The 18,330-nt window shown below is 37.9% G+C and overlaps 1 protein-coding gene across 4 annotated transcripts in view; it reads left to right on the top strand.

Annotated features, from left to right (window-relative positions):
* kif20bb (kinesin family member 20Bb) overlaps positions 1–18,330 on the top strand; it is a 136,742-nt gene that overhangs the window by 227 nt on the left and 118,185 nt on the right. For 2 of the 4 annotated variants that reach the window (XM_087999027.1, XM_087999023.1), the window contains exons 2-10: positions 91–212; positions 4,265–4,418; positions 6,392–6,490; positions 6,585–6,704; positions 10,197–10,332; positions 10,425–10,609; positions 12,293–12,344; positions 15,784–15,999; positions 18,124–18,235. In XM_087999027.1, the coding sequence (XP_087855153.1) occupies positions 4,266–4,418; positions 6,392–6,490; positions 6,585–6,704; positions 10,197–10,332; positions 10,425–10,609; positions 12,293–12,344; positions 15,784–15,999; positions 18,124–18,235 (1,073 nt within the window). In that variant the 5' untranslated portion in view covers positions 91–212; position 4,265. The remainder of the gene's footprint in view (positions 1–90; positions 213–4,264; positions 4,419–6,391; positions 6,491–6,584; positions 6,705–10,196; positions 10,333–10,424; positions 10,610–12,292; positions 12,345–15,783; positions 16,000–18,123; positions 18,236–18,330) is intronic. The other 2 variants (XM_087999026.1, XM_087999025.1) reach the window with 2 other exon arrangements.

An 18,330-nucleotide genomic window follows, 5' to 3' on the forward strand; every position in this document is an offset into this window, starting at 1 on the left:
TCTAATCCAGAATCTGGTTTACAGCATCTGCAGTCATTGTTTTTTACCCCATAGCCCCAGTCATGGTGCCTGTGTTTGTCTGTCTGAAAGGTATCGTAACTGAGTGCTGGTTAATATCCGAAACTTAGGCCGGTCACTCCTGAACTGAGGTGATAGGTGCCATCCTGCACCAGAGCGTTGACGGTCGTTGTAGAGCAGGTTCTTCCTGTCCGGTGAGTAGAGTGCACTGGTGTCTCTGGACACAGACAAATTAATACGTAATACCGTTATACTCTGAACTCTCTTCTTGCAAACTGTCAACATTATTTGGTCTGCCTCCGCAGCATGTTAGAAATCACACGACACCAGGTTATAATCCAACATGTTTTTTTGATAGTACAAGCTTTCGGAGCGCCGCACATTCGTCGGGTGGCTAGTGGGGCAGGATCATGGGATACAGAATTTACTATAAATACTGTGTCCTTATAATTTTGCCGCACCAGCTACCTGACGAAGTAACAGCGCTCCGAAAGCTTGTACCTTCAAATACACCTGTTGGACCATAACCTGATGATGTATGATTTTTTTTACAAAAAATCTGTCCATTCCAGACCAACACCGACACATCCATATTATGATTATAATGGCTGTTTTTTGATTAAGATGTAAAGGATCCTGTGAATTGGACAAGATCCAGGAGATATCCTGCATTTGTCTAATGTTAATTTCTCGACCAGCATTCTTGAAAAACTTTTGATACGCACTTGGGTAGTTTTTGCACAACTTGTGCTAGTGTTCTGGAAACTTTTTTTCTGTACACTGTTTTGGTGCTCTCCATGTATTCATCTAGTTTCCCTCTAAAGCGGCAACTTTGCTAGTTGGATGGAGAAAGTGAGGACTACAGATGCTGGAGATCAGAGTTGAAGTGTGTGGTGCTGGTAAAGCACAGCCGGTCAGGCAGCATCCGGAGCAGAAGAATTGACATTTCATGCATAAGCCATTCATAAGGAGTTGCATGGATTACTTGCGGCAAGTTCCACGTTTTCAGCGTCCACTCGGTAAAATATGTATCAGGTTTTGCCAATTTGGAGTGAAGTGGAAGTCTTGAGTCATGTCAGCGTCAGCACGATTGTGACAATCTTCAATTGATTGGACAAATCCAACTGAAAATTTGTTCGTCTTCCAGCTGTCCATTGAAGGTGTAATCATTACGGCAAAACTGAACAGACCGATTTGATTGATTACATTTATTGAAAACAGGTTTGGCCATCAAGAGGTATAGTTGACAGGGTAATCACAGCCATAACCTACAAGAAAATTGCTGATGCCAACTTCTCAATACTTTTTCAACTTGACAACAGCCTTCAACTTTGTAAAATGTCAGATATTCCAGAAGATTCTGCTGAAGTAAAGTTGGCTTCTGAAAAGAATTTGGCAATGGGTCTATCAGAGACCTGTCTTGAGGTTACAGCAGGTGTCAAGTAAGGTTGTGTTATTGGCCTAGTTCCTCTTTGATTTTTTTCCTATTTGTTGTGTTCTGTCTGTTGGAATGCAGTTTTATTAATCAAATGGATGGAAGACTACTTAATCTAGCATGTGTCAAATCAAAACCTAAGAACAGCAAGCTTAAGACATTGGAATTCAATTTGTTGCAGCAGAGTAATGTATGGGAAATTAATCTGCAGAAAATGAGGTATTTTACTCAGGCTATAAGGAGACTTGCTATTTGGAAGACAAAAGCTTGACATCAGCATGTGTCTTATATGCACCTTCCCTAACCCCATTGATTAGGATTCTTGAGTGCTTGGAGAATTTGGAACACTGACGCTGGTTTGGATTTTCAAAATTTATTTGTGGGATATGAGCTTCACTGGCTTTGTCCATTTTCTGTAGATACACACACTCCATACTGTTTTGGGTAAGACAATTGGAGTTGCAGGTTCTTAAAACAGTAGCACAGAACGAATTGCAATCCCATTTAAAGTCAGGATGGTGAGTGATTTGGAAGTGATCTTGCATTCCCATGTATCTACTGTCCTTGTCCTTCCAGATGGTAGTGATAATAGGTTTAGAAGGTGCTCTCCAAGAAGCCTTGGTGAATTTCTGCAGCCTGTCTTATACAGTGAATGGTTGCAGATGAGATTCCATTCATGTGAGCTGTTTTGTCCTTGTGGTCAGAGCTTCTTCATGGTTGTTGGAGCTGTACTGATCTAGCGAACTGGCGATTGTTCTGAGATTCTAGCGTTGTACTTTAGGTGATTAGTTATTTGCTGCAGGATTTATATACCCTGGCTGGCTATAGTAAGTGTGGTGCTGGATAAACACAGCAGGCCAGGCAGCATCCGAGGAGCAGGAGAATCGACATTTCGGGCATAAGCCCTTCTTCAGAAATCATGCCCGAAATGTCGATTCTCCTGCTCCTTGGATGCTGCCTGGTGTGCTGTGTTTTTCGAGCACCACACTTTTCAACTCTGATCTCCAGCATCTGCAGTCCTCACTTTCTCCTGGCTATAGTAAGTGACAATGGTTGGTCTTTTCCTCTCTTTCCTCATTTTTCTCAGAACCATAGAATTCCTACAGCATGGAAGCAGGCTGTTCACCCTGTCAAGTCCGCACTGACTTTCCAGACCAGTGTCCTACACTATCCCTGTAACCCTGCATATCCCATGCTAGTTCACCCCTGCAAGATAGTGGCAGAGTTGGGTTCCAATTGATTTTATTTTCTTTCCCTTGTTTTCTTTCTATTGTCCTTTTCTTCATTTACCTCTTGAGCTCTGATGACATCAATGGCAGACCTCAAGTGAGGCCAGCAGGGAGGGATAGTAGGCCCAGTGTGGACCTCGAGCATTTGTGAAACCGGAGGCAGGGCAGCAATGAAGCACGGCAGTGGCTGGAGCACAGGGCAAATCTGGATGGCAGCAGCGGTGGTCGACCATGACGGCTCGTGGTCAGTGGCAGTCTGGGCCAAAGCCTTGAGTGTGGTGAAGCCAGGAATGCCTGGGTGGAACTTAACCCAGCGCAGGTGAAAGCTTGCCCAGTTTAAAAGGGGGAGTAGAGAATGAACCCTCTTGGGGAAGCCCAGCTTGGAGGATCTGCAGGCCCCTGACTCAAGAAATGATTGTAATGTTTGACATTTTAACGTTATTTCTTTACTTTTTCTACTCTTTTATGCTTAGAAGATTGTGGTGCTGAAATTATTAACTTTTCTTTATTTTTGTTTCTGTAACTAAGATTTTGCACCTAGGTATTTTGTACCTAAAGATAGTGCCATTTGTGGTGATATGATACATTTTCTCTGTTCTCTTGTACCTCATACTTGAGTACACATGACATTTTCTAATCAACCTGTTCAGATGTAATGACACCCTTCAGAAGCACAAGGAACTTGAACCCATGCTATTCCAGCTGTCAGTGGAATCTGAAATATCATTTGCAAACTTGTTGGAAAAACTTAGCAGGAATGAAATGGCTGTGGAGAGAAATCAGCATTAAGTGACCCTTCTTTAGAACTGAACAGTATTTTACGGTTCTGAAGAAAGATCACTGGATCCAAACTGGATTAACTCTACTTTCTCTCCTTAGATGCTACCCGACCTACTGAGTTATTCTTTGATTTCCAGCATCTGAAGTTCTTTGTTTTATTTTAAATTTGTGAGTTTATTGTGTAAGCACAATAAGGTAATGGTAAAATTGTCGTAGTCCCAGAAGGCAATAGGGCTGCTCTCTCTTTGGCGACAACTGATGGGTTTAATCTGTGTGTTGTTACACTTCTAGCAAGGACGCAGTTTGAGAAGGTGGAAACTTCAAAACCCCAATAGATCAAATAAATAAATGGAGGCTTGCAATTATACATCTTGCCTTTTTCCATTTCATACCAGCCATTTCAAAGCATTTTGTGGAGGCCCTCTGGTGGTGCATTGGTAGCGTCCCTACTTCTGGGCTAAGAGATCCATGTTCAAGTCTCAACTGCTCCAAACGTATGTAATAGCATCTCTGAACAAGTTGATTACAAAAATGTTTTTAAAGGAAGTGAAGCATTTTGTGGCCAATGGAGTACTTTGCAGCATTTGGGAAATGCAATAGCTAGTTTAAACTCAAGAATGTGATAATGACCAGACAACCTTTTTCTTGTAATGTTGATTAACAGTTGTGGAAAGTAGTCTTTTGGCGCGTTGCATCTAACCTTTTTACATTTCGTTCACAATTTCTTCAGTTGAAAGTTCCCTGAAGTTATAAATACAATTGCATTTCTTTTTGCTAACATTTTCTTTTCTTTTCTTGGCAGAATGGAGCCTATAATAAACTCTAAATTGTCATTTATACAACCACAAGGAGCTGTGAATGATGAACAGGATATACCTGCTGCAGAGGATTTTCAAGAAATTAGAAAAGATTTGATTGTTGAACTATGCCAGGAAGAAAACAAAAATACATCACATGTACGTATGTAATAGAATTTGGAGGGAGTGGGGGGGGGCGGCAGACATTGACACATTGTTAACTTAATTTGTTTGATAATACAGGGATCCAGCCTCATGCTTTTGAGACATGGGTTTAAATTTCAGAACAGCATTGACTGGAATTTTAAAAGGATTGGTTTTGTGGCAGTGATAATGTTGTTGCCTGTGGCCCAGAAGCTCCAAGTTCAAGTTCTGCTTAACCTGGAGGTTTATCACAAAACCTGTCCAAACAGGTTGATTAGCAATACAAGGGACACATAATAGAATTTGGTTCTTTGCAGCAAGATCCTGTCACCATTTTTTTATATTTTACCATATATTTTACAATATATGTTAATGATATAGAAGATGGTATTAGTAATAACATTAGCAAATTTGCTGATGATACTAAGCTGGGTGGCAGGGTGAAATTTGATGAGGATGTTAGGAGATTACAGGGTGACCTGGACAAGTTAGGTGAGTGGTCAGATGCAGTTTAATGTGGATAAATGTATGGTTATCCACTTTGGTGACAAGAACAGGAAGGCAGATTACTACCTAAATGGAATCAATTTGGGTAAAGGGGCAGTACAGAGAGATCTGGGTATTCTTGTACACCAGTCAATGAAGGTAAGCATGCAGGTACAGCAGGTAGTGAAGAAGGCTAATAGCATGCTGGCCTTCATAACAAGAAGGATTGAGTATAGAAGCAAAGAGTTTCTTCTGCAGCTGTACAGGGCCCTGATGGGACCACACCTGGAGTACTGTGTGCAGTTCTGGTCTCCAAATGTGAGGAAAGACATTCTGGCTATTGAGGGAGTGCAGCGTAGGTTCACGAGGTCAATTCCTGGAATGGCGGGATTACCTTACACTGAAAGACTGAAGCGACTGGGCTTGTATACCCTTGAGTTTAGAAGACTGAAAAGGTATCTGATTGAGACATATAAGATTATTAAAGGATTGGACACTCTGGAGGCAGGAAACATGTTTCCGCTGATGGGTGAGTGCCAAACCCGAGGTCACAGCTTAAAAATACGGGGTAGACCATTTAGGACAGAGATGAGGAGAAACTTCTTCACCCAGAGAGTGGTGGCTGTGTGGAATGCTCTGCCCCAGAGGCCAGTGGAGGCCCAGTCTCTGGATTCATTTAAGAAAGAGTTGGATAGAGCTCTCACGGGTTATAGAGATAAGGCAGGAACAGGATATTGATTATGGATGATCAGCCATGATCATATTGAATGGTGGTGCAGGATCAAAGGGCAGAATGGCCTCCTCCTGCGTCTATTGTCTATTGTCATTTGAGCTTGGCCTAGTGTGGCAATTAATTTATCTGGACTTCATATGACGCTTGTAGGAAATCAAGTATGTCTCTTTTGCATTTGGTTGATTTGCATTTAAACATCGGGTATCCACCCCAGCCAACCAAGAGATTGAATCCTGTTTTGATGGTGCTAGTCAGACCCACCAATTGAAGAGTCAGTTGCTGTAGAAATATAAACATCTTTCATTTTTTTTGTCTCTGGAGTTGTAGAAGGGATGTTAGAGACTGGCTGTCCAGAAAAGTCCCCTACTCTTTTCACATGCTATTGGCATGCTTTAGAAATATTTACATGTTTAAACTCAATACATTTGGCTATTTTATAAACACTCCTTTCTTCGTAATTAATCCTTTTGAGTGAAATTGAACCTGGTGCCTCTGGTTCAGAGGCAGGAACACTACCTATTGCATCACAAGATCTCCAACTCTACCTCCTACTATTCATATTCAAGATTGTGATTAAATCCTGCTCAATAAAAGAATAAGTGCACTTCCAATTGAATTGCGCATGTCCTGACTTGGATGTGAATTGCTGCTGCTACTCCTTCATCTTTACTAGATCAAAATGCTGATCTGTGCATTTTTTCCCTTCACCTGTAGAGTTTGAAAATATATGGAGTTTGTGTTGATTTGTTGAACTATTTGTTTTTGACAGGCTGTTCAACAAAAATATTTGGGTTCAAAGAATCATATGTGTGTTCATCTTCGTATCAGACCTTTTACGGAAGCTGAAGTTGCACAAAATGAATCTCAGGCTAGTTATCTAAATTACTTTGGGAGCAGAATTTTTAACGTAGATTGATTTTGTTAAAAATTATGCTGATCTGTCAAACATGTGCTCCTTTTAGAACTGTGTATCGATAGAAAACTCAACTAGTGTGATCCTGAAGCCACCGCGAATTTCCTTGGGTTCCAGATGCAGCGATCGAGGAATTAGCCAATTCGCTCAATGCTTTTCATTTACACATGTAAGTGACCAATATAATGTGGTGTCCATTGCAAGTTAAATATAATCATGTTTGAGTGTGTGTTTTTAAGCTTGGATGAGTAGCCTTTATTACACTTTGTGACAGTTTTAACTTACATTTGGTAGAAAACCAATAAAACTACTTTGGTTAATCAAAGTTACTGTTTATTATCCTTCCTGTCTAGGGGGATCAATGCAATTGAAGTATGATTAAAAGCTGCCAAATTAATTCACACAATTTGCTACAATATCTGAGTAAATTAAATATTTAAAAGACTTGAACACAAAATTGACTGAGGGATAGAACACTCTCATTGCTAATGGTTAATTTTCTGACTTGAAGCTTTGTGGTAGTTTGTTATGGATCAGTTTTGGGAGCTTTGATTTTCCTGATTGTATACTTAATGATCTAGATCTTGGTGTGCAGTGGACATGTTCCAAGTTTGCAGATGATTCAAAACCTTGGAAGCACTGTTAACTCAGCAAGGTGGTGTAAGAGTACAAAAAGGTATTGACCAGATGATTTGAGTGGGCCAATAAGTGGCAGATGATGTTAAATGCAGAGACATGTAGCGTGATACATTTTTGGTAGAGGGAACATGAAGGTGTACTATAGAATAAATGGTGCGAAGAGCAGAACATTCTGGTTTATGTGCATAAGTCACTAAAGTTGGTAGAGTGAACAGTTAGTAAAACTGAAGACACTGCATACTAGTTTTATATGTGCATAGTGAATAGGACAAAGAATTATGCTGAACTTTTATATGACACTAGTTAGGCCTCATGGAGTATTGTGTACAGTCCTGGGTGCCACACCTTATCATGGATGTAAATGTATTGATGAGAATGCAGAGGAAACTTATGAAAATAGTTCCAATTTCAAATGAGGATTTGAGGAAGTTGGTACTGTCTGCCTTGGTTGAAAAGATCCCCAAATAATCCTGAGGCATGTGGACAAAGTCAATGGAACAAAATCTTTCCTTTTTTTTATTCAAAGATTGAGGAAAATTAGTGAGTGAGCACAGAGGCAAAGTAGAATCGTAAAATCCCTGTAGTGTGGAAGCATGCCATTTGACCCATTGAGTCCAGGGATATAGGAACGGGTGAGGCAACGTAACTAGCTGAATTGGTCTATCGGAGAGCTGACACAGACATGTGTCAAGTGACCAAGTTACCTCTTGTTGTGCTATAACTGTTCGAATGATCCTGAATAAAGCAGGGTCTCAATCCAGGTCCTAATTCTGGGTTCATACTGCATGTACTCCACTGCTACTGTAAATAGTTTCCATCGATGCTGTATTGATAGGATATTTGCCCATCTTGGTGTCACACTGTCCACAATGGGTTATTTATTAATTGGTTGGTTGTTAGGCTTCATTGACTTTGTATATTATAAAAAAAAATCCGTCTGCTTGGTTGACACTGACAAATTATCTTTGAAGTCTTCCAGTGAAAACGTATGTCTGCTAATTCTAAATATTAGGAATATAGAGCAGGCAGACGCCTTAAATTTCAGGAGTAGGTAAACAGGCCACTCCAAGTTTATGATGTAAAAGTCTGTTGGCGTTCAGGTAAACCTTGCTCCACTTTTGTATGATCTGTTTAGATTGATCAAGGCCTGTAACAATTTCTGGGATGACAATTGAAATTATTTCACACTAGGAACAGTGAAAGGACAAAGATTCTATGCCTAAAACATATATTTAATCATCTCGCTCAATTTGGCTTGCCTCATTTGCAACTTTTAAGCATTGCTTAGGGCTTTTCACTTTTTTTTTTCTTGCTATCTGGTTTTCTTTAGTTTTGTGCCATTTTTAGGTGACAAGGCAGAACGTTTTTGGACCATTGCAAGTGATGGGACAGGCATAGCATTCTTCTTTTCTTTGGGCCATGTTTCTGGAAGGAAGTTTGCATTCTTTTATGGCCTTCTCAACATCTGGGGCTGTCTATCACTACACTTCCTTTGACCACTGCGTCTCTTCCACTTTGAACTAAATCAATCAGTAAGCGCTTCAACTCTATGAACACCAGGACAAATAAATACTTCTCTTTTTCCAGAGAGGCTTTCACTGATGAATATTTGTTTTTTTTTAAATATTGAGCAATCTGCTGCTCTAACAATATGGAAGAATGGCAAACAAAAAGGATAGCATATTGCTTTTCATGATTTCTCTCCGACACATTTGTCTGGCATGACAAATTCAGGCTGAAGGACACAGAAAGAGAGACTAATTTCCTGAGGATGTTTAGAGTCATCAATCACAAAGCCACAGCTTTCCTTGTCCTCTAACCACCAAAACAGGAGTTGCTGAGGTTGTACTAGGAGGTGCCAGTAGCGTCCGGGAATGTTCAGTTGCAATGCAGGGATTCCAAACTTGTAAACCTTCAGTCCATTCCTAGACAAAGTTTCCTGATACCATAATGCCACCATGTTGCATAATGTACAAGGAAGTAAATGCCATGAGGAGAAATCTTTTTTTCAAACGAGTGATTAGGGAGGGGAATTTACTGCCTAGAAGAATGAACATAGAATGGCGGAAGCAATTTTAATCTAGGCATTAGAAAGTGCTTCAGATAACTTATTTTGGTAAATTGTAAGAGAATGACATTGTGACTTGAGTGCCATTCAGAGCTGGATTCACTGGTTGAACAACTTTTTTTTTTCTGTATAATAACGATTCCGTGATAGTATCCCATGGAGTCTAGTTTTGAACAATTTTCAGAGTTCAGGCATTTATCTTTTGTGAAGTTTGAAGATTTATATTCACCCACCTCTGTATAACTGCTTCTATCTTTTTGCCCACCAAAACTAATTTTGCCCAGGTGCTAGTACTGTAACTCCCTCCTGTCCCTTTATTGTGTCTTGCTCTTAATACATCTTGCTCTCTCAACATTTAACTGCCGATACGATATTGTAACCATCACTTTTGTATTCTCATTCCCCCATTCTGATGACATTGCTGAACATCTTGTCCACGTTTGTTTATTTGTTTAGTTAAGGAATTGGAGCACTTTATCATCTTCTATGTATAACTTGAACTCTGCCAAAATTCTGACTGTATCCGAAATGACTGCAGTTTACGTTTACTAACCATCTTCTGACTAACTGAACCATTGACTGCAAACTTCCAATGTTTTTGTTAAATTCCCACAATTGCTTTTAACTCCCTTTCTTAGGTCAGGCCACTTTTCAGCTGTAACCTCCAGCCTCACATTCTCCAAATTCTGCTACCTTCCAAGTTTGGCATTGTGTGTACCATTCTTCTTTTCTCTTCTCATCTTTGCAGCCATATTTTCTGCTGTCTTAAACCTGCCCTCTTGAAAGCTTGCCTCTTAAGCCAAATGTTTGCTGTTTTCCTACTGTAGCAATATTGCTTTACATCAGCACTTTTGTGCAATTGTTTTGGGTACTGACCTAAGTGCAAACCCTTTCCTCCTTGTGTAAATTGACATAAATATGTTTATATTTTTTAATCTATTATTTCAATTTTAGGTATATGGTCCAGAAACCAAGCAGGAAGAAGTGTTTGGAGCAGTAAAACCACTTATTAAGGAAGTTCTGAATGGCCAAAATGCTTTAGTTTTTACTTATGGTGTTACCAATGCAGGAAAAACGTACACATTTCAAGGTTTGTTTTCTTCTTGTTCAAATGAGAACTTGTTGAAGGGGAGAAAAAATTCTATTAAAAGTTGATACTGCCTGATTCTTTTTTTGTCATAGGACCAGATCATGATATGGGGATCGTGCCACGGTCATTGAGTGTTCTATTCAAGAGTATTGAAGGAAAGATTTGTAAAAATATTAATATCAAACCACAGAGATGCACAGACCTCGGTAGATTAACAGAAATGCAAGTGAAAGAGGAGGAAGCTTTCAAAAAATCACTTCTTCAACTGTTTAGAGAGGTAAACCAGTGCATTTACAAGTGAGCAGTTGTTGTTTAAAATGCGAAATCTTTAATTTGACCTAACATACTTATTGACTTCAATTTAAATTTGTTTGTAAAAACGATTATGGGTAACACTAAATAGTAATCCAAATTCTAATTTTTTTAAAAGATAGTAACAGAATGGTTAAAGTATAGAGAGTACTTGCCCTCTTTGTCTGTTGTAGCCTTGCAGGTTTTCCTCGTCAAATAATGATCCAAATCTCTCTTGAAAACCATAATTGAATCTCCCTCTAGCATACTGTCAAGTAATGCAATTAAATTTTTAACATTCTTTGTTCTTTGACTATTCACCTTGCATTGGCCTCCATTGATGCTTGACCTTTCCACCAATAGGAGCAGGTACACCTGTTTCTCTCTGTCCAAATTTGTGATTTTAAATGTTGCTATCAAATCTCTTCAAGAATAAATGTCATTAATCTATTAATGTAACTGAAGTTCCTCATCCCAGGTAGCATTCTTGTGGATCTTTTCTGCGTCTCCTCTCCAGTGCCTTCATGTTCTTCCGAAAGTGCAGCATCCAGAACTGGATACACTGCTTACTTGTGGACAAACCAGTGTTTATTTTATATCCATTTACTATGGTTTGCTTTTGTACTCTACCTCTGTTTTATAAGCCTCTGATCCAGTCAGATGGTTTATTAACTGCTCTCAACCTGTTTTGTCACCTTTTTGACCTTGTGTAGATATCTACAGGTCACTCTTGATTCCTCACCTCCTTTTAGAATTATATCTTTTTTAAAATTGTATTTTTTTGTTGTTATATTGATTACTTCACATCTTGGCTGACTTCAAGTTACAAAACACAATGAGCGTATTAAGCATATTCATCACCTCTCTTACTGTATTTGAATTTTGAAACCAAAATATTCTTGCAACCTCTCATTGCCCTCTATAAATATCTGGGCCTTCATACAGTTCTTTATAGATTTGTTTTTAATGTACAATTCAACTTTGTTTCCTGTAAGTGTTGGTCTGCCTCCAACTTGTTGGGCTGATAATATTATATTACTATTCTATCACCATTGTTAGGGATGTTATGGTGCACTGGTGGTGTTCCTACCTCTGGGACACAAAGTCCAAGTTCAAGTCCCACTTGGCTCAGAAGTGTGATTAAAGCATATGCAAAGAGTTAATTTTTTTTTTGAAAGAAGCTTTTTTTTCTTTGGTTATGCTTATAACTAACATCTGAAGCTTGACAAGGGAGTTATCTTGGTTATCAATTTTACCTTTTTAATTTATGGATGTGGTTAATATGAGCATACAGGTTGTTCTGCTGTCATTTGTGTTTCGTCAATACAAATTCGCTGTAATGCGATTGACAAATTGGGGTGGTTGTTTCTAAAACACTATTAAAATGTGTGTTGGCTGTAATGCAATTACTTCGCCAGCACTTTAAACACTGTTTCTAAAATGCAATTTTTTTTTTTGTTTTTGTTTAACATGGGGTTGCACAAGAATGCAACCATTACATTATAGAAGAACTGACAGTATTTACTCAAATCTGCAATTAAAATGCTTTGAATTGTATATAACCATGGTCATAGTAGAAGGTCACTTTTTTCGAATTTTAAGTAGAAATAGTACATTTAGACCACTTAAAATGTCAAGATTTAAATTGCTTTTTTTTAATCCCCTACAGAGTGATTCATGCAATGGGAGTAGTCAGCTTAATTCACTAGATTCTTCAGAAGGTAGGTTCAACAAATGTGCGTAAAGCTTTGTATAAATTAATGTTTTATTAGTACACTGGGACACTATTCTAGGTTTCAAACTCTAATCATGAGTTAACATTGTCTGGAGTTATTTTCTTAGACTGTAAGTGTAAGGGAGCAACTTTCAGCATTGTTTCAAGAGTTGTTTTGGAATATGACTTTTCGGTTATAGTATTTTCAACCATAATGTGATCCTGCACATTTTTGATTAGAATTCAAATGGGTATCAGTCCTCCTAAAATATGTATTGTGTGATTAATTTAACAATACTTTAAGAAAGCTGAAAACAAAAGCGTAAGAATCCAAATGCTAGAAATTTGAAATAAAAACAAAATGAAGCATCATTAACAAACCATATGTTCCTTTCCAGAGGTGCTTCCTGACCTGAGAACTTCCAGTAATTTCTGGTTCCATTTTAAAAATTGTAATTCGACATTTTAACTTGTTTGCCACATCAATTTTTAACTCCTATTAATTACCTCGCTTTATATAGTTGACAGTCTTGATCAGTTTCTTTTAAAGAAAGTGTTCTGAACCAACAAGTGTAAAATTTAATTAGTAGAAAAAACACTAATGTTTCAAGCTTTTGATATCTGCTTGACAAAAATTATTATCTTGTATTCCAGTGTCTTTGAATTATGAGGACAACAAATTATGGAATTGTATTGATATTTCTTATTTTATTTAAAGAAATGGCTTAACACCAAGGACCGAAAAGAAGCTTGAAATTATAATATTGAGCCACAATGATAGTCAGTCAAACAAATGATACCTGAAATTCCTATCATAACTCATCAGCAATCAAATTCTGCTAACCTGAGCAAAGAGGGAGGGATAAATCTTGCTAATTTGCAATTGGATTGTAGCAGCTGGTATAGACATTTGGCTGTTCACCCTGCTGCATCACTCAATAAAATTCGTGTCATCTCCAAAAATATGTTAACTTTAATTTGTCAGATAGTCTGTTCATTCCAGGAATGATTAGATAATCAAATGAAATATGTTAATGTTCTCCATATCACAGGTTGCTATTGACAAACAAACATCTACATCTCTGTTGTGATAATTCCCATTGTGACAATTGTATCTGTTTTGAGTGAATTCCAGCTTTCTACTCTGCTTTACATAATAAGATAAATCTTCCTGATTTTCGGTTCTGAGAGTAGCCTAACTGTAACTTGATGATAGCAGGAATCCAAAGCAAAGGACTATCAGGCAAAAACCCTTTTCCATGTACCCTATCAAATAAAATTTTATGCAACATATGCAAAAAGAAACAACAGTAGGCAATTCAATATCTTCTATAATACTACTACTCTGGTAAATCCAGTGCATCTTCTCTCAGATCATATACCCTTTCTATATATACTATCTGGGGAGCTTCGACATTTAATTTCTCTGAAATTAAAATTCCATTTGTTTTCAGTTAACATCTGTTGGTTCAGCAGATCAGCTATACTAAAATCAATAAAAGCTAATTACCCAAGTCTTGTTTACTTCACAATTCCTCACCTCTTGATGGTGAACAAATTCTAAGGAGAATAGACTTTAGATGGATGACCTAAATCGTACACATTGAATTCCATCTGCACTCTTGATGACTTATGTAATCTATTTTCTATTTCTTTGTAACATTCTGCTTCGATTCCCACAATTTTCTTTGCTTTCTAATTTTCAAACTTGAATATGCAACTATTACTAACATATTTGTGAATATCATGACCTGTCACCCAACCAGAGTGTATTCAGTTTGGGTTACCAGCCAAAAAGTAGGAACAATAAATTATCAACAGTAAACTATCTCCAACTGGAACTCCATTTGTATATTGTCATTGCTAAAGTCTTTGCTACTATAGCAAATGCCTTCAGAAGTTCATTTAGTAAATTTTAATTGATTGTCCTTTCTGTCTACCATGTTAGTTGTTTTCTTCTTCCATTAGAACTATTTTTAGAGGTAAACGACTTATCAATCATGATTTGAAAGACATTTGAAAAATATTAAAAGAAACATTATTGTAAGAGTACTACACAGAACAGTACAATATAGGACTGGGCCCTTTGTCACACCTTGTCTGTGCCAAATATGATGCCAAGGTAAACTTATTCTGTCTGCCTGAAAATGGTCCGTATCCCACTATTCCCTGCCGGTTAACATGTCTATCTAAATGCCTCTTGAAGATTGCTATCATCGGCTTTTACCACCTTCCCTGTAATGCATTCCAGACACCTATTATTCTCTTTCCTCTCACATCTATGTCCACTGATATTTGACATTTCCACCCTGGGAAAAGACTGTGACTACTCACCTTATCCATGCCTTTCACTATTTTATAGACTTCTATCTGGTCACCCCTCAGTCTTCAACACTGGTGAAAACAATCCAAGTTTATCCAACCTCTTCTTTTAGATACTACACTCTAAGCCAGACAATACCCTGGTAAACTTCTTTTGCATCCTCTCCATAATTTCCTTCCGATAGTGCGGTGACTAGAACTGCACACACTCCTCCAAATATGGCCTAACTAAAATCTTATCATGACTTGCCAATTTTTATATGTTGCCTATACCACCTTGTTGCCACTTTTAGTGGGCTGATCGCCAAGGGTCCGGCCATTTAGTATATACTTTGATCTTGCATTTGTCATCTCTGGATGCATGACCTTATTTGTCTGGATTATATTCCATCTGCTGTTTCTCTGCCCAACTGGTCTATAATCCCTTGATAACCATCCTCACTATCAGCAACTCCACCAACTTTTGTTTCACCTGTATACTTCCTAATCAGACCACCTACACTTTCATCTAAACCATTTTATATATTGCAGATAAGAGATTCCAGTATTCATCCTTTCAACGCTGATTCTGTTTCCTTTATATTCCTGGAAGTCCTTTCAGTTTCCTAAATCTTGCATATGCTGCTGCTGCTTTTGTTTTTGATGTACCTTTCAACATCTCTGTTGTCATCAGGTGTTGCCAAATCCTTATCTTTTATCCTCACGAGAACATGCTGGTCCTGAATTCTGAAAATAACCTTTTTTAAGGGGCCTGCATGTTAGATGTGGATTTTTCCTCAAACATCAGCTCCCAATCTAATTTCTCTAGTTCCTGTCTGATACAGTTGTAGTTTGCCTTTTTCCCCCACCAGCCCAAACCACCCATTTTGCTCTTTCAACAAGGATCAGTCTTATCTTTATCCATAACTATCTTAAAATTTAATGGAATTATGATTTGCTCCTAGAATGTACTATGCTCCTAGAGTAACTTACTTCAGAAATGTTGAATTTGAAGTGTGAATAGAGAAGTTTACAGAATAAATCAACAGTGAATAATTTGGGCTCAAGATTCTATTTAGAAATTGGTATTATGCTCTTTTGAAGTGAAGTGTTCATTTAATCATGCATTTTTATTTGTTTTAAAGCAGGAAGTTCACTAAAGTCGCTTACTACTTTAGGAGATTTTGCTGAACCAGTTGCTGTTGATATACCAGAAAGGATTAGATTTTCTGTCTGGGTTTCATTTTGTGAAATATATAATGAAACTCTTTATGATTTACTTGATCTGGTACCATATAAATGTCAGAAAAGACAAGTACTTCGATTTGCACAAGATGCAAAAGGCAACACTTACGTAAAAGGTAATTCAACAATTGTTCAACAGCTTATCTCATTTTGTAAAAATTATTCTGAAGGATTAGCATTTGCTTGTAATTTTTAACCTATTTTAAGCCTTATTTTCTAGTCACTCTGAGCAGTTTATGTTATTATTCTGTACAGTCTCTTCATAAATTCTCAACTCTTTCTGGCTGCTTTAGCTCTGAATTTCTCTCTAGTGTTTCTTCTATCTTGCATGACCTCTGAGTTCCTTTTGTCTTGTTAAATGACATTGTTTAAGTGGTTGACTTGCCTAAAAACAAGTGATCTTTCTTGGGCTTATAAATACCCATATCATTTACAATCTCCTTTTTCTATTAAGTTCTCTCATATCTGCCTCTCAAATTCATGCCAATTTTTCATAGAACACCATGTCTGAATCACTTTAATCAACTCTCTACCCAAACATTTATTTGAATATCATTGTCAAAGACATACTGGTCAAAAAATAATTAGTGTACCTTAAAGTTTAAAATGACGTGTCTGAAATCATGTTGCAGTCGATCACACCAACATCTCCAATGTCTCTCCACTACTGAGCAAAACTATTTAATTCCATTATTATTCATATAACTGTGTGATGTCAGTCTCTCACCACTAATGCTCTTCACAGAGTGTGTACACCCCCCGACTAGTTACCCCTAGTGACTCCCCAAGAGCTTTTTTTTTGCGTACCTCCTATTTATCATTTTACATGCTAACCACCTTCGTATTTTCACATTTTCTAATCAAACTGTTCAGAGATGTTATTACACACCTCTGGAGCAGCTTCCAAAGTAGAAACACCACTGCACCACAAAATCCCCTATCCATGTATATGCTAATGACACCCAGTTTAGATTAGATTAGTTCAGATTCCCTACAGTGCGAAAACAGGCCTTTCAGCCCAACCAGTCCATACCGACCCTCCAAAGAGTAACCCATCCAGACCCATTTCTCTTTGACTAATACACCTAGCATTATGGGCAATTTAGCATGGCCAATTCACTTAACCTGCACATCTTTCAACTGTGGGAGGAAACCAGAGCACCCGGAGAAAACCCATGCAGACATGGGAAGAATGTGCAAACTCCGCGCAGACAGTCCCCCGAGGCTGGAATTGAACCTGGGACTCTGGTGCTGTGAGGCAGCAGTGCTAATCACTGAGCAGTTGTACTTCCATGTCACACATCTGCCCCTCAAATTGCACTATGAATGTCAAGTTTAAAAGATTGTTAAACTAAACACATGACTTAAAAGTATAAGATAATGAAGAGTTATGTAACTTGAATGATATGTTGTTTTCCACATTATTTGAAGGGCATATCATTTTGTAGTTTTAAATGATTAGTTTTTTATTTGCTTGTGAGACATGATTGTGGCTGACTAACCAGAATTTAGTGTCTGTGAGAAGGTGTGGTCAGTTACCTTTTTGACCTCCTGCAGTCCATATGCTGTAGCTAGGCCCCTATTGCCCTTGGGGAAGGAATTCCAGGACTTTGACTCCTCAACAGTGAATAAATAGCTATTTTTAAAAAAAATATTTCTAAATCAGATGGTGGGGTGCTTAGGGGCAAACAAGCAGATTCTCTAATATCCAGTGTTGGGTGGCCAGACATTTTCCTTGGATTTCAATCTTTATTTAATCAATGTCTTTGTCCCTGTGTGCAAACTCAAACCTCTATTCCCTTTCCACCAATTCTAGTGGTGGTGGTCTGACTGTTTAAACCCTTGGTGTTGTAGTTAATTTTCAGATGTGCTTTCAACCATATATGCAGGTTTACACTAGGATAGCATATTTCCATCTCATAACATTGCTCACTTATTTCTTTACTAGGACTCTCTTTGCTGAAGCTCTCATCATATTTTGTTACCTTGAGACTTTACTACGCTAATAAACATCCAGTTGAACTCCAACTTTGTATTGTGTGTATCCAAATATACATGCACACACCCTTGCTTTTCTTCTTTTGACATTCCTGAAAACCACCTTAGGCCGGGCTGTTGGTTATTTAGTGCTGATATGTGTTCAACGTCATGTTTTTTTTCATATTTTTTGTTCTGTGAAGAGCTTTTTTAGCACATTAGCATTGCTCTATACAAATTTAGTTGTTTGAGCTTTATTTTAGATCTGAGGTGGATTCAAGTTTCAAATGCAGAAGAGGCATATAAAATATTAAAACAAGGCAGAAAACAGCAAAGCATTGCTTCCACAAAAATCAACAATCTTTCAAGTAGAAGGTATTTTACCCATCCATGCGAGACTGGCATAGTAACCGTTCTAAATAAACAATTTTACTTAAATTCAAACTATATTACTGAGTAAATCTATGCTT

Source organism: Chiloscyllium plagiosum, unplaced genomic scaffold (genome assembly GCF_037043375.1).
Source record: "Chiloscyllium plagiosum isolate Xiang-an unplaced genomic scaffold, Cpla_swu_hap1 HiC_scaffold_22, whole genome shotgun sequence".
NCBI classification, from domain to species: Eukaryota; Metazoa; Chordata; class Chondrichthyes; order Orectolobiformes; family Hemiscylliidae; genus Chiloscyllium; species Chiloscyllium plagiosum.